General features: G+C 34.9%; 1 protein-coding gene across 4 annotated transcripts in view; it reads left to right on the forward strand.

The window, feature by feature from the left end:
- The window catches only part of PHF3 (PHD finger protein 3), an 86145-nt gene that overhangs the window by 36417 nt on the left and 37674 nt on the right, over nucleotides 1-12054 (forward strand). For 3 of the 4 annotated variants that reach the window (XM_045543802.1, XM_045543801.1, XM_045543803.1), the window contains one exon: nucleotides 8274-8435. In XM_045543802.1, the coding sequence (XP_045399758.1) occupies nucleotides 8274-8435 (162 nt within the window). Of the gene's footprint in view, nucleotides 1-7140; nucleotides 7334-8273; nucleotides 8436-12054 lie in introns of those variants that run through there. The other variant, XM_045543804.1, reaches the window with a different exon arrangement.

Consider the following 12054-nt stretch of genomic DNA (forward strand, 5'->3'; position numbering starts at 1 on the left):
GCTGAGCAAAGACTTCTGAAGTCATCCTTTACTTCTCCCTTTCTTTCATATACCATATTGAGTTCATCAGCAAATCCTGTTGGCATTTTTTTTTCAGAATTATCCAGAATCTGGCTACTTGTACTTTTCACTTTCTTCACTGCATCCATGGTTTTTACCATTATTCTCTCTCACCTGGATCACTGCAGTAGCCTGTAACTGGCTTCCCTGCTTCTGTCCTTCAGGATTCCTTACAGTCTTCTCAAAAGAACACCAAGAGTGATTCTATAAAAAGTTAAGATTATGTCAACTTTTTGTTCACAATGCCCTGGTACTTGTGCAAAGAAAAAAAAACCGGAAGTCTTTATGGCCTACAGGACCCTACTCAGTTTGTCCTCTGTGATCTTAATCTGCTGTATTCCTCTTACTTCTCCTAATCTAGCCATATTATTCTTCTAATATCTTCGGCATGTTCCTGCCTCATAGTCTGGGTACTTGAAAGCTAGTTCCCCAACGTGGTCAGGCTTTTGCTGAAAAGTTACCTCAGTAGTATCATCCCCAGGTTCCTTCCAGCCTGTACAGTACCTTTTTGGAAATTAGATAAGGACACCACTTTTTCCTGTGCACAGCTTGGAAAGCAGACAGGAGCCTGAATTTCAGGTTCCACTTTTCCCATGGCCAGAAGCTCTTACGCAATGAAAGCCAGTACAGCTTATCCCTCGCTTTCCCTGACCGTTCTATTTTAAAATTATAAACTTATCACACACAAAAAATTGTAAACTATCCTTTGTTCTCTCCTCCACACTCCCTTTCCTTATATAACTTATCACCTAACATGCTGTTTGTTTTGCTTCACTCATTAAAATGAAGCTTCATGGGAATAATTTTTCAAATTTTATTTTATGGAAAACATCAAACATACAGAAATAGTGAGAATAGAATAATGAACCCCCATGTACCTGTTACTCAGCTTAAATACTAATTGGTCTTGCTTCATTTATATTCCACTCATCCTTAACACCCCTCTCCCCCAGGATTATTTGGAAGCCCAGGCAAGAAAGCATATGGTGTCATCTCTAAATATTTCAGCATGTTATCTCTGCAATATAAGAATCTTTTTAAAAACTTAAGTATGGTAACATCATACTACCTAAAACATTTAAAATTAGTTACCAATATTTTTTTAAATATTTATTCAGTTTTATCCAATTCTCTCAACATTCTTGTTATAGTTTGAATCAGAATTGAAGTAAGGTCAATACTTTCAATTAGTTGATGGGTAAGTTAAGTCTATATAAGTTGCCCCCACTTTTTTTCTTGATATTTGTAGAAGAAACCAGGTTATTTGTCTTGAGAATTCTGTAGTCTTGGTATCTAGAATAATCAGGGACAGCATGCAACACATAGTAGGTACTCAGTGAATGTTTTTAAAGGAATTAATTTAAAGATAAATGATTCATAGTATTTTAAGGGAATAATTGTTAGGTTTTGTTCCAGGTGGGAACCCGAAAAGTATGTGTAGGACAGAATGTGGTTAATGCAAAACTTAGACTTATAAAACATTGTAAATCCAACAGACGGCTGCAGCCACCATTCCTTTCCATACTCTCATAGGGACGAAGTTTACCCTTCTCTCTCTCTCCTGATAAGGAGGGCACTGGAGCTGAAGGATGGATGTGACTGGGGCAGGGAGTCCTAGGAGCTGGTTGTTTGAAAAAGAATTTATTATAAGCGGCTGTTCTGGCCCACTTACTTACTCTCCCTGGAGAAACCCTCTATAAAACCCAAGGCTCCTCTTCCCTTCTTTCTTGTGGACGATTTTTTTAGCCTCCATCCATCTGTACCCAGATGCTCAAAATAAACAGCATTTTGCTACACATGAGGCTTTGTGTGTCTCTATCGGCTCCAGACCTAACAATAATTACTTATTTTTTTATCAGCTTGATAGAGTAATCTTGGCAATAGATTTAGACATGTAATTTAGGGTAGTTATTTAGACAGTTGGGAATAGGTAAAAAAAAAATGTCAGGGCATTTAGGGCTATAGAAATCTATTTGATAAAACCTGCCACGATATACTAATATGACTATCATTTGTTTAAGATATTACAGCTTGCCTGTCAGGCACTGTGGTAGAAACTATTACTGCATTGGTTTATTTTCACAGCAACCCGTCAGTGAAGGGTGACAATATCTTTATTTTCCCAGTGAAGAAATAGAGATTTCAGAGAGGGAAGTGGATGCTGGGCATTAATGTTTTCCTTAACAAACTTTATGGAATTAGAACTTTTTAAAATTTTGTGCATGTATAACTTTGATAAAAAAGAAAAAGTGGCACCAATACCCCTTCCCTCTACATAGAAAACCTTTGTTGAGTATGTATCTTCCTAGCTTTTTCTAGGCATTTACACAATATTTTTTGGAAATTTTTTTTAACAAAACATTTTAATACAAAATGGACTAGAAATGTGAATGAGAAGGAAGGGAAAAATCTTTCCTGAAATAACCAGTGTCACCGTTTTGATAAACGATTTTGGGGGCAGGAAGGTGTGAGAAAATAAAGCTTGGGAAACAATTATGCTATACCATGTACACTTCTTTGTCTCATAAATACCCTTTAGTACATTGAGAACTCTGAAGTTCTGCAGTGAACACACGGTTTTAACTTCCTTTAACTCAGTATTTTATAGACTTCTTTCCCCTTTCCATGAAGATACCTATGAAATTCCTCATGAATCATGAAGTTTAGTTTGGCAAAGGTTGAAATATTTGTGATCATTTAAACATAAGACTTTGGAATGTGTTAAATATAAACTATAGTAGAAAGGATGGATAATTTAATAGTGTTGGAGTAATTGAAAATAGCATTCTAAAGAAAAATTATCTTAGATTGATACCAAATACTAAAATAAGGTAAATGAGAAAATTTTTGAAATAGGTAACACAGATAATAGATAACGAATTCATTGATTCCAAAAAGAAGCTGGAGTGTGATATACTCTATCAGGTTGTATATTACAATACAAGTAACCATTTGGGACTGAATTTATCTTCTTAGAGTCAATGAATCATCCATGAAGGAAAGAATTCTTAACCAGAGGGAGGCCTAGTAGAAGGTGGGTGGTCTTGTGCAATGTGGGGACTCTGTTGTAGGGGATATCCATATTTTTTTATTCTACTTCAGAAATAAAAGCTCTATAAAATAGGTGTGATAGTACAAAGATATCATGTTCTTTATTTTTTTTCCTCAAGTCTCATACTTCACGTCAACTGTATAAATAGAGGAAATAACTGACTTAGAAGCAGTTAGTCTGAGTTCGACCTTTGTACTGCCAGCATAATTAAAACATACCAAATGTGAAGAATTTCCTACTATTCTTGACTGGTAATACCTTTGTATGGTATTAATGTGCTTTAAACCAATCCCTATTTTTTTTTTTTTTTGAGACAGTCTCATTCTGTTGCCCAGTCTAGAGGGTGGCGTCAGCCTAGCTCACAGCAACCTCAAGCAATCCTCCTGCCTCAGCCTCCTGAATAGCTGGGACTACAGGCGTGCACCACCACGCCCAGCTAATTGTTTCTATTTTTAGTAAAGATGTGGTCTTGCTCTTGCTCAGGCTGATCTTGAACTCGAGCGCAACTGATCCTCCCTCCTCGGCCTCCCAGAGTGCTAGGATTATAGGTATGAGTCACCAGTCCCTATTGTTGAGAAATGCAATAAATTTAAGTCCAAATGGTTTTTTTTTTTTTTTTTGGTCTTCTTTGCCTCTTCCCAAAACTATAGATTAGAATTAAATAGTCTTCAATAAAGCAGTATTAGTGTCAGAAGGACTTCACTTAAGCAAGTTTATTTAGGGTGATTTGGGATTGACATGGGATCACATTTTAATGTGATCTAAATTCAGGCTCAAGGAGATTTCTAAGTATGATCATAGATTTCAAAACCATTTGGAGCTAAATTTATTGTGTTTCTCAACAATAGGATTTGGCATAAATCACTTTAATACCATACAAAAGGGAGAATTACAAGTCAGAGACAGTAAAGAACTCTTCATATTTGGTATGTGTTGATTATGCAGCAATACAAAGGTCAGCCTCAGCCCAATTACTTCTAGGTTGGTTATTTCTTCTCTTATACAGTTGGCATTAAGTATCAGACTTGAGGAAAAAATGATTTCAAAATGAGAATGACACCTGGTTGTAGAATGTGGGAGGTAGGAAAAAGCAATACTGGAGGTGCTTCAGTTGTTGGGGGTTTTATTCAGCATGAGAGTCCTAGGAACTTTGGAGGCAATGTAGAGCTTGATTTAGTGTAGAAATAGACTTTTTGAGTTGAAGGAAATGTGTTGCCAGGAAGAAGAGAAGTACCAAAACATATGCATTCTTGGAAATCTCACCTTTGAGAAATATCTCCCAAATTCAGTTTTAGTTATTCTAATTTGTAAGTTGTTGACCAAGATGATTTTGAATGATGATGGAGCCTCAAGGTGTCATCATTACCTTCCAAGTTATTTTCTAGCACATAAAACATGGTCAGGTTTCTGTTGATTTTCCTTTTCTTCTTTGTCCCCTTCCCATTTTCCTCTTCCCTCTTTTGCCCCACTCTCTCCCTGTTTGCGTTCTCTTATTCATCTCCCTTTTTGTAAAGGGTATTCTCCTTACCATAACTTGCTTCTCCTCTGCCTTCCCCATTTCTCAATTCTATAGAAAAACCATCTTTGGTCTCTTTAACCTTCTTCAGCTGATTGTCCCCCTTTCCTTTCTTTTACCATTAAACTTCTTAAAAAAGAGACTTGTAGTTATTGTCATTCTTCACTTATTTACTTCTTAACCCTTTGTCTTCTGACCCTCTGCTTCTGTGTGTCAAACCTAGTGGCTTTCCTCCTTCATTTGTTTTCTCTGAGGCAGTTAACCTTCCTGATCCCTACTACCTTGAAATTCTCCTTACCCTTCTTTTGTGATGTTGTATTACCTTGATGCTTCTTTTGCCTCCTCTTTTTTCAAGTCATCAATATATCTAAAAAGTGAAGTCATTATCTTCCAAATTTGTTCTTTCCAACTTCTTTGTTTGGGTTAATAGAAACATTTTCTTTCATTTATCAAGGTTTAAATTTTCCTGACCGATCTTTTCCCCTTACTCTTTTATTCAGTAAGTATTTCTGGAGTACTTAATATATACCAGGTTGTTATTCTAGGTTCTAGGAACCCAGCCAAGAATAAGAGACAGAGTCTCTGGCTAGTGAAGTGTACACTCTATCAGAGAAGACTGTCAATAAACATATTTAATGTCATATAGAGAAACATTAAAGGATAAAATATGCTAAGGATCATAGGCAGTAATGAGAGTGTGTTTTGCATATGGTAGTTAGGGAAGGTTTCTCTGAGAAAGTAGTATTTGAGTAAAACCTGAATGAAGTGTGAGAGTAAGCTATATAGGTATCTGGGAGAAGAGCTTCCATGGCAGACGGACTAGCCAAGTACAAAGACCCTGAGATGGGCTTATGCTTCCTCATGTTGAAGAAAAAGCAAGTGTGATTGGAGCAGAGTAAATCAGCGTGATGGGAGATAAAGTCAGAGAAGTTGGCAAGAGAAGATCTTGTTAGGACCCTGTGGGCCCTGGCAAGGATTTTTGACTCTAAATCTAAATCTAAATCTAAATGTGTTGGGAGGGCTTTGGAGGGTCTTGAACAGAAGAATGTAATGTTATCTGACTTAATATTTTAGAAGGCTCACAGTGATGGCTGTGTGGAGAATAAACTGTGTTTTTGGGAGAGGGGGTGGCAATAGGGAAACCTGGATTGCTAGGAGGCTATTATAGTCTTGATGAGAGATGATTTGGAGTTTGTTAGACAACTTAATGGACATGTGAAATTACACTCTTCTGGAGGTCAAATGTGACCTTGAGGTGGAGAAAATACCCCTGGGAGTCATTGGCGTGTAGATAGAACTGGATGAGATCACCTGGTGAGGAATGAATGTGAGTGTAGATAAAGAAGAGGGATGAGAGAACTGAACCATTGGGCCCTGTGAAGTGTAGACGTCTACAAGAAGAGGCTTTATCAAAGGATGTTGAGAAGTGGTTAGTGAAATAAGAGGAAACTAAGTGAGGAGAGGGGGATTCAAGAAGGGAAGGCTCAGTTATGTCAGATGCCTAGGAAGTGGAATAATTTAAAAGCTGATAATTGACCTTTGGATTTGGCTTGCTAAATCCTGTTGATTCTGCTTTGCAGTACAGCTCTAAAATTCATAACATACCTTTTCATTCCCTGCCAACAAACACTATTAATTATGCTTTTCTCCTGTACTGTTTTCCTCTTTGGGATTGTTACTTTCTTTCCTGATAACAATATAAAATACATGCTTATTGTAGAAAATTTGGAAAACTCAGAGAAAGTATAACAAAGATTAAAAAACAACAGCAACGACAAAATCCTTATCCACTTTACCTTTAGAAATAATCACTGATAGCAGTTCGTTTTATTTTTCCTATTTAAGTTTATCTATGCATCTTTGTAATGCATATATCATATATATGCTTTTACGTACAATTGATGAAAAGTCTTAAAATTTGCTTTTGTAAATGAACATAGTAGACCTGCTAATCTAATGTCAAAATTTTTTTGAGGTTTTATGTGAATGTGTGGTAACATAAGTATTCTGTCATGGTGGAATAGCCTAACTGGACTTCCCACCTGTCCCTACCCTAATTATATCTTAAATTAATCTTGATTAATTTTCTTAAAGCATATTCTTCTCTAAACATTGAGTGCATAGCATAGTGATTGAAAGGTCTGTTTTTGAGAATAATACATGCTTATAGCAGAAAATTTGGAAAATAGAAGAAAGGTGTATTCTTATCTTTTATAGATAAGAATTACTATTATGATTACTGTTATAATTTTCTCTGTTTCCTGCCTGTCTTTTTTTTTTCTGTCTGTCTAAATGTACATACACATGCATTTTGTTTATTTCTGACAAGGATCACACTGTGTTTTCTGGCTAGCATTTTCTTCACAATCTATTCTTCTATTCTTTATAATTTATCTTGGTGAAAGTATATGAGCAGTTTTATGATTCAATATTTGTTGTCAAATTGCTCTTCAGAAAGACTGTATCATTTAAAAGTATGTTTATGAAGAATTTTGTTCTCTTTAAATTTTAGGATAGACCACTATCTTGTTGAGCTCTTTTAAATGAAGTTCTACTTGGATACAAAGATGAGGACTAGATAACTTCTTGAGGGTCCTTCTAACCCCTAAGATGAAGATAATAACTAACATTTGTATAGTGCTCTAAAGTTTACAGAGTGAGTTCTCATACATCATCTCACTTGGTCCTCACAACAGCCCTGTGAGGTAGGTAGGACAGGTATTGTTATTCTCATTTTAGAGATAAAGAAACTGATAGAGAGGTTAAGTGACTTGATCAAGTTTTATTTGAATGTTCTAGCAGGGATTTGAATCCAGACCTTCTGTTCTAAATAATCAGATTCTTTTTACAAGATTTCATACAACTGCACATTTCGAATTACTGATACATATTGGCTAGTTAAGTGACATTTGTTCTATATAGAAATAAACCTAATGACAATATGAATACAGTGTTTATATTTCCTTCAATGTTCCTGAGTCCTTTTTCATTCCCCCACCTCTTCCAAATTAAGCAAATGGCTCTAGTTCTCTTTTGAGTAGGAGAAGGTAATGTAATCATATAGCTATATTAGACACATACTATTTTTCCCAGCAGTTGGGGAAAGGGGAAGCTATGTTTTTCATTTTTCTCTGTTTTTCTTTTTCTTTTCTTTTTTTTTTGTGGGGGTGAGTACCACTCAAAAGTACATCTGCCTTGCTTATTCGGTCTCTAAGTAGTACCATCTCAGAACTAGAAATTTGGTTCTAGCATGAACCTAAAATAACACTTTTGAAGATATGGCATGCATTTGTACTACTTTAGCCAAAATTGGTATAATTGAGTACTCCAGGTGTAGTAGCCTATAACATTCACAAGGGGGGACGGTAAATAAATGAAAGTGATAGTTGAGGTCAAATTAGGAAAGATTATAGCTAATACTTTCTTTGATTAATTATCTCACAAGGTAGACGTTTATAAAACTGAATTGATTTGGAAACTTAATAGTGGTAATTTCACATGTTAAGAATAGACCTAGATTTTCAAGACTTTGTATAGTATTACATTAAAATTGTCTCATATTATTTTCTGTATTGCCTTTAAATACTTAACAATCCTAATATTTTTAAAAATTAATTTTTTGTTGTTGTTTTTGTTTTTTTCTAGTTGTTGGTCTTGACGATATTATGGATGAAGGAGTTGTTAAAGAAAGTGGCAATGATACCATTGATGAAGAAGAACTGGTTTTACCTAACAGGAATTTGAGGGACAAAGTAGAAGAAAATTCAGTGAGATCACCAAGAAAATCACCTCGTTTAATGGCACAAGGTAATCCTTCCAAAGAGGTCTAGCTAGTAAATCAGAGATATTGGGACAGATGTGTTAGGTTGTAAACTTGCTGAGCAGATATTATATTTTCTTGATGTTTGCTAATCTAAACATTTTGATAATAATCAGTTTTGAGATTTTATCAGTTTACTGTGTAAATTTCCAGTACCTACTACCCATTTCCCTTTACCCAGAGGAAATCACTATTAACTCTTTCAGGAGCTTTTATTTATTTATTGTGGTATTAAACTTCCATATCTCTAAGTAACATGCATTTATTGCTATTTTTTGATTATTCTGATTTAGGTATTAACCTGTTGACTTCCCACTCTGAATAATGTAGATTTTCTTTCCTCTTCTTGTCCCCATCTCACAGAAGCACAGTTTTCTCATCCTTCCAATATATAATTTTGTTAGATTAGAGTATTTGTTTATGTTACTATGCCTATATATGCTATTAGAAATGATCCACTTAATAAACTTTTTTTTTTTTTGCTACAGCCTTTTGTCTTTCTGGTTTAAGCATTTTTCTTTCTCATTTGCTTGGTTTACTGCCTACATACCAGCAATTAACACCCCAGCTGCTCTGCCAGCTATCTGAATCTTTCCTCAATACATGTGTGCATATCAGATATTCTGTTACCTCTTCAGACCTTTTGTTTTGTCCCTGTGTGGGCTGGTGTTAGCCCTGTAAGCCTGAAGCAAAAGTGTTATTCAGGAATCTCTTTACCATTCTTCTGAGGAGTCTGTGCTTTGTATTTTTTTGTAGTTCCTATTTCCTTTTTTTTTTTTTTTGGTTTAACTCCTCTATTTTAGTGATGCACTTCTTCCAGTAGTGTTGTGAGAAAAAGGAGCATTGAGATACTCTTTTTAAACTTTGGAATCATGGTCTGGTAGGACATAAGATTCAAGATTGGAAATCATTTTCCTTCGGAAGTATTGAAGGTGTTGGTGTTGCTCCATTTTCTTCTAACTTTAGTGTTGTTGAGAAGTTTATTTGTATTTTTGGGGAGGGAGGTATGTTACCTACTTTATTGAAGTTTGTGGAATCTTTCTTTTAAGCTCTAGTGTTTTGATGTTTTATGATAAATGTGTCTTGGTGTGGGTGTGTTTTCTGTATTGAGCGAAGTACTCAGTAGATCCTTTTAGTCTGAAAACTATTGTTCAATTCTGGGAAGATTTCTTGAATTATTTCATTGTTAATTTCTCTCTTTATTTTCTTCACTCTTGATTTCTGGGGTTATTATTTGTCAGGTAACATAGCCTGGCCCTTACATTTTCTTTATCTCTCCTACTCTCTACGATTTTGTCCTTTTCTTTTACTTGATGAAATTTTCTCATTTATCCTCCAGCTTTTCTGTCAAGTTGTATACTTCCAATTTCTAAATGTTCCTTTATTTGTTTGTTTTGGGAATGGTCCTTTTTGTAGCATTCTATTCTTATGATTGCTTTTTTCTTTATAAAATAACTAATGGTGTTTTTTTAAAAGTTTTTACTGATTTCGTAGTTTCTATTTTCTCTGTTGCATTTAAAAAGTTTTGTGGCTTCCATCTTTCCTAGAGACTTTCCTAAAATATCTGATCCTTGATTATTGCTCATGTTTAATGGTAGGGAACTAAAACTTATGGAACTTCTAGGTGCGTGGGCTGGATTTTGCCAGCTATGAGCACTACTGTATGGTGATCTGACTGTGCTGTTTTTGGCAGAACCCCTAACATCAAAATTTAGGTTATTCCCCATGGGCTCATTAGAGTGCTAATATATCATGGGAGTCCTGAGGGAAGCAGACTGGAGCTTCTGAGCTTTCGGTATATACAGATATACTACAGTGTACTTTACTGCCATTCTCAACTGTGCCTGATGTTCCTTAGGCTAGAAACCCAGTTCACTCTCTCCGGAGAATAACCATCAGTTTTTGAGTTAGGACCAGGGAAAGGCCAACAGGTGGAGTAGGGGAGAAGAGGGATCCTAGGGATCTAACTTCTGCTTTTAAAGAGCTTTCAACCTCTCCTGTTTTTTTTTAACCACCTACCTTCATCTCCTCTTTAGAATCATCTGGGGCCACCAGTTCCTAAGGCTTTTGTGGTGTTAGTATTGTTAGTTTTTGCCAGTACTGCCAGCTTAGTGTTTGTCACTTTTGGGTCTCCTACATCATTTACTTTTTTGTTTTTTTAATTGCCCAGTCTTTGTCAGGCAGTCAGTTACTTTTTAATCATCTTTTGTTTGGCTTCCAAAATTCTGCTGCTGTTTCCAGAAAAAGTGAGTTTAACCTTTGCTTAATAAGTTACTTACTATTGAAAGACAATTTTTTATCTGAATATCCTTTGCAGTTGAATATGCTATTCATTTGTCATTTTTAGCAACCACTTTGGTGTTAAAAGTTTTTCATTTATTTATTAATGGGTAATGGGTGTTAAAAGTTTTTTTTATCTATTTTATGTCAAGGATGAATAAAGTAGAGCTGTAAATTGCTACAAGCTGCCTTTAAAGCTTTAAAAATCATCTAAATATTGAAATAAAACTTTATTAAAATTATAGTTATTTAAAAAATATTATATACCAAACGTGATAAATAGTTCATAATCCACCAAATAATTTCTAAAAGTTGTTGAGTACTTACTTAATATCCAGATAATATTGTGTCAAGTCCTAGGGAAATTAGAAAGCATCCCTAAGATTAGGATGACCATATAATTTATTATCTAAACTGGTATACTTTTGAGAGTGCAAGAGTGCTATTAATAATTACATTAGAACTATATGCATCACCTGGAACTGTTTCAGGTAAATGAGGATATATAGCTTTTATAAGATTCTCACAGTCCAGTGATAAATGAAACGACAAATTTTAGGTTGTGGGTTGTTTTTCTACTTCATGAATTATTTAGCTCACTTTTCTTTTCCAGTTCTTTTCACTTTGTGTTTCTCCTTCCCTCGAGGGGGATGTACCAGGATAGGGAAAGGAGACTCTTAGTTAGGCTCATTGTTAAAAGTGGGAAGCTTTATTAAATTATTTTCTCTTATGATACATTTTAAATCTTTTAAGTTGTGATTTCTTTTTTGGTGATCTGTGTGTGGTAGTCTAGTTCATATGTAATTTCTTAGGAATAGGATGAATGCTAAAATGATGATACTAAGGGTAGCACATTGATAAAGGAATTAGAGTTCTTTGGAGGCTGTATCTTGAAACTTGCACAGATCCTGTTTGTGATAGGTAGTTTCAGTTCACATTTTACTAGCACTTGAATTTATTTTGTTTTATACATTTAGAAATATTTAATGTTTAAAAATATATGATGGTCTTTCTTTAAGATGGACATTAATGGCAAAGGGAAGCTCATTTTACTTGTTTTAGTCCTCAGTTACTTCTTATAGATAAGAGACGTGATGAAAACATGTCTTGTAGTAAGGTGTAATTATTAGTCTGAATTTTATAGAGGTTTTTTCACTCCTGCCAGAATTCAGAGAAAACTTTGATAAATATAAAATTTAATATATAATGTATGTTACGTTGTATATCTGTTAATGTATATATGACCACCATCGTAACTGTTCAGTACATTTTTGTTGAAATGAGCAAATAAGTTTTATAGCTCAGAATAAGGAAGTGATATATTCT

This window comes from Lemur catta, chromosome 2 (genome assembly GCF_020740605.2).
Source record: "Lemur catta isolate mLemCat1 chromosome 2, mLemCat1.pri, whole genome shotgun sequence".
Taxonomy (NCBI): domain Eukaryota; kingdom Metazoa; phylum Chordata; class Mammalia; order Primates; family Lemuridae; genus Lemur; species Lemur catta.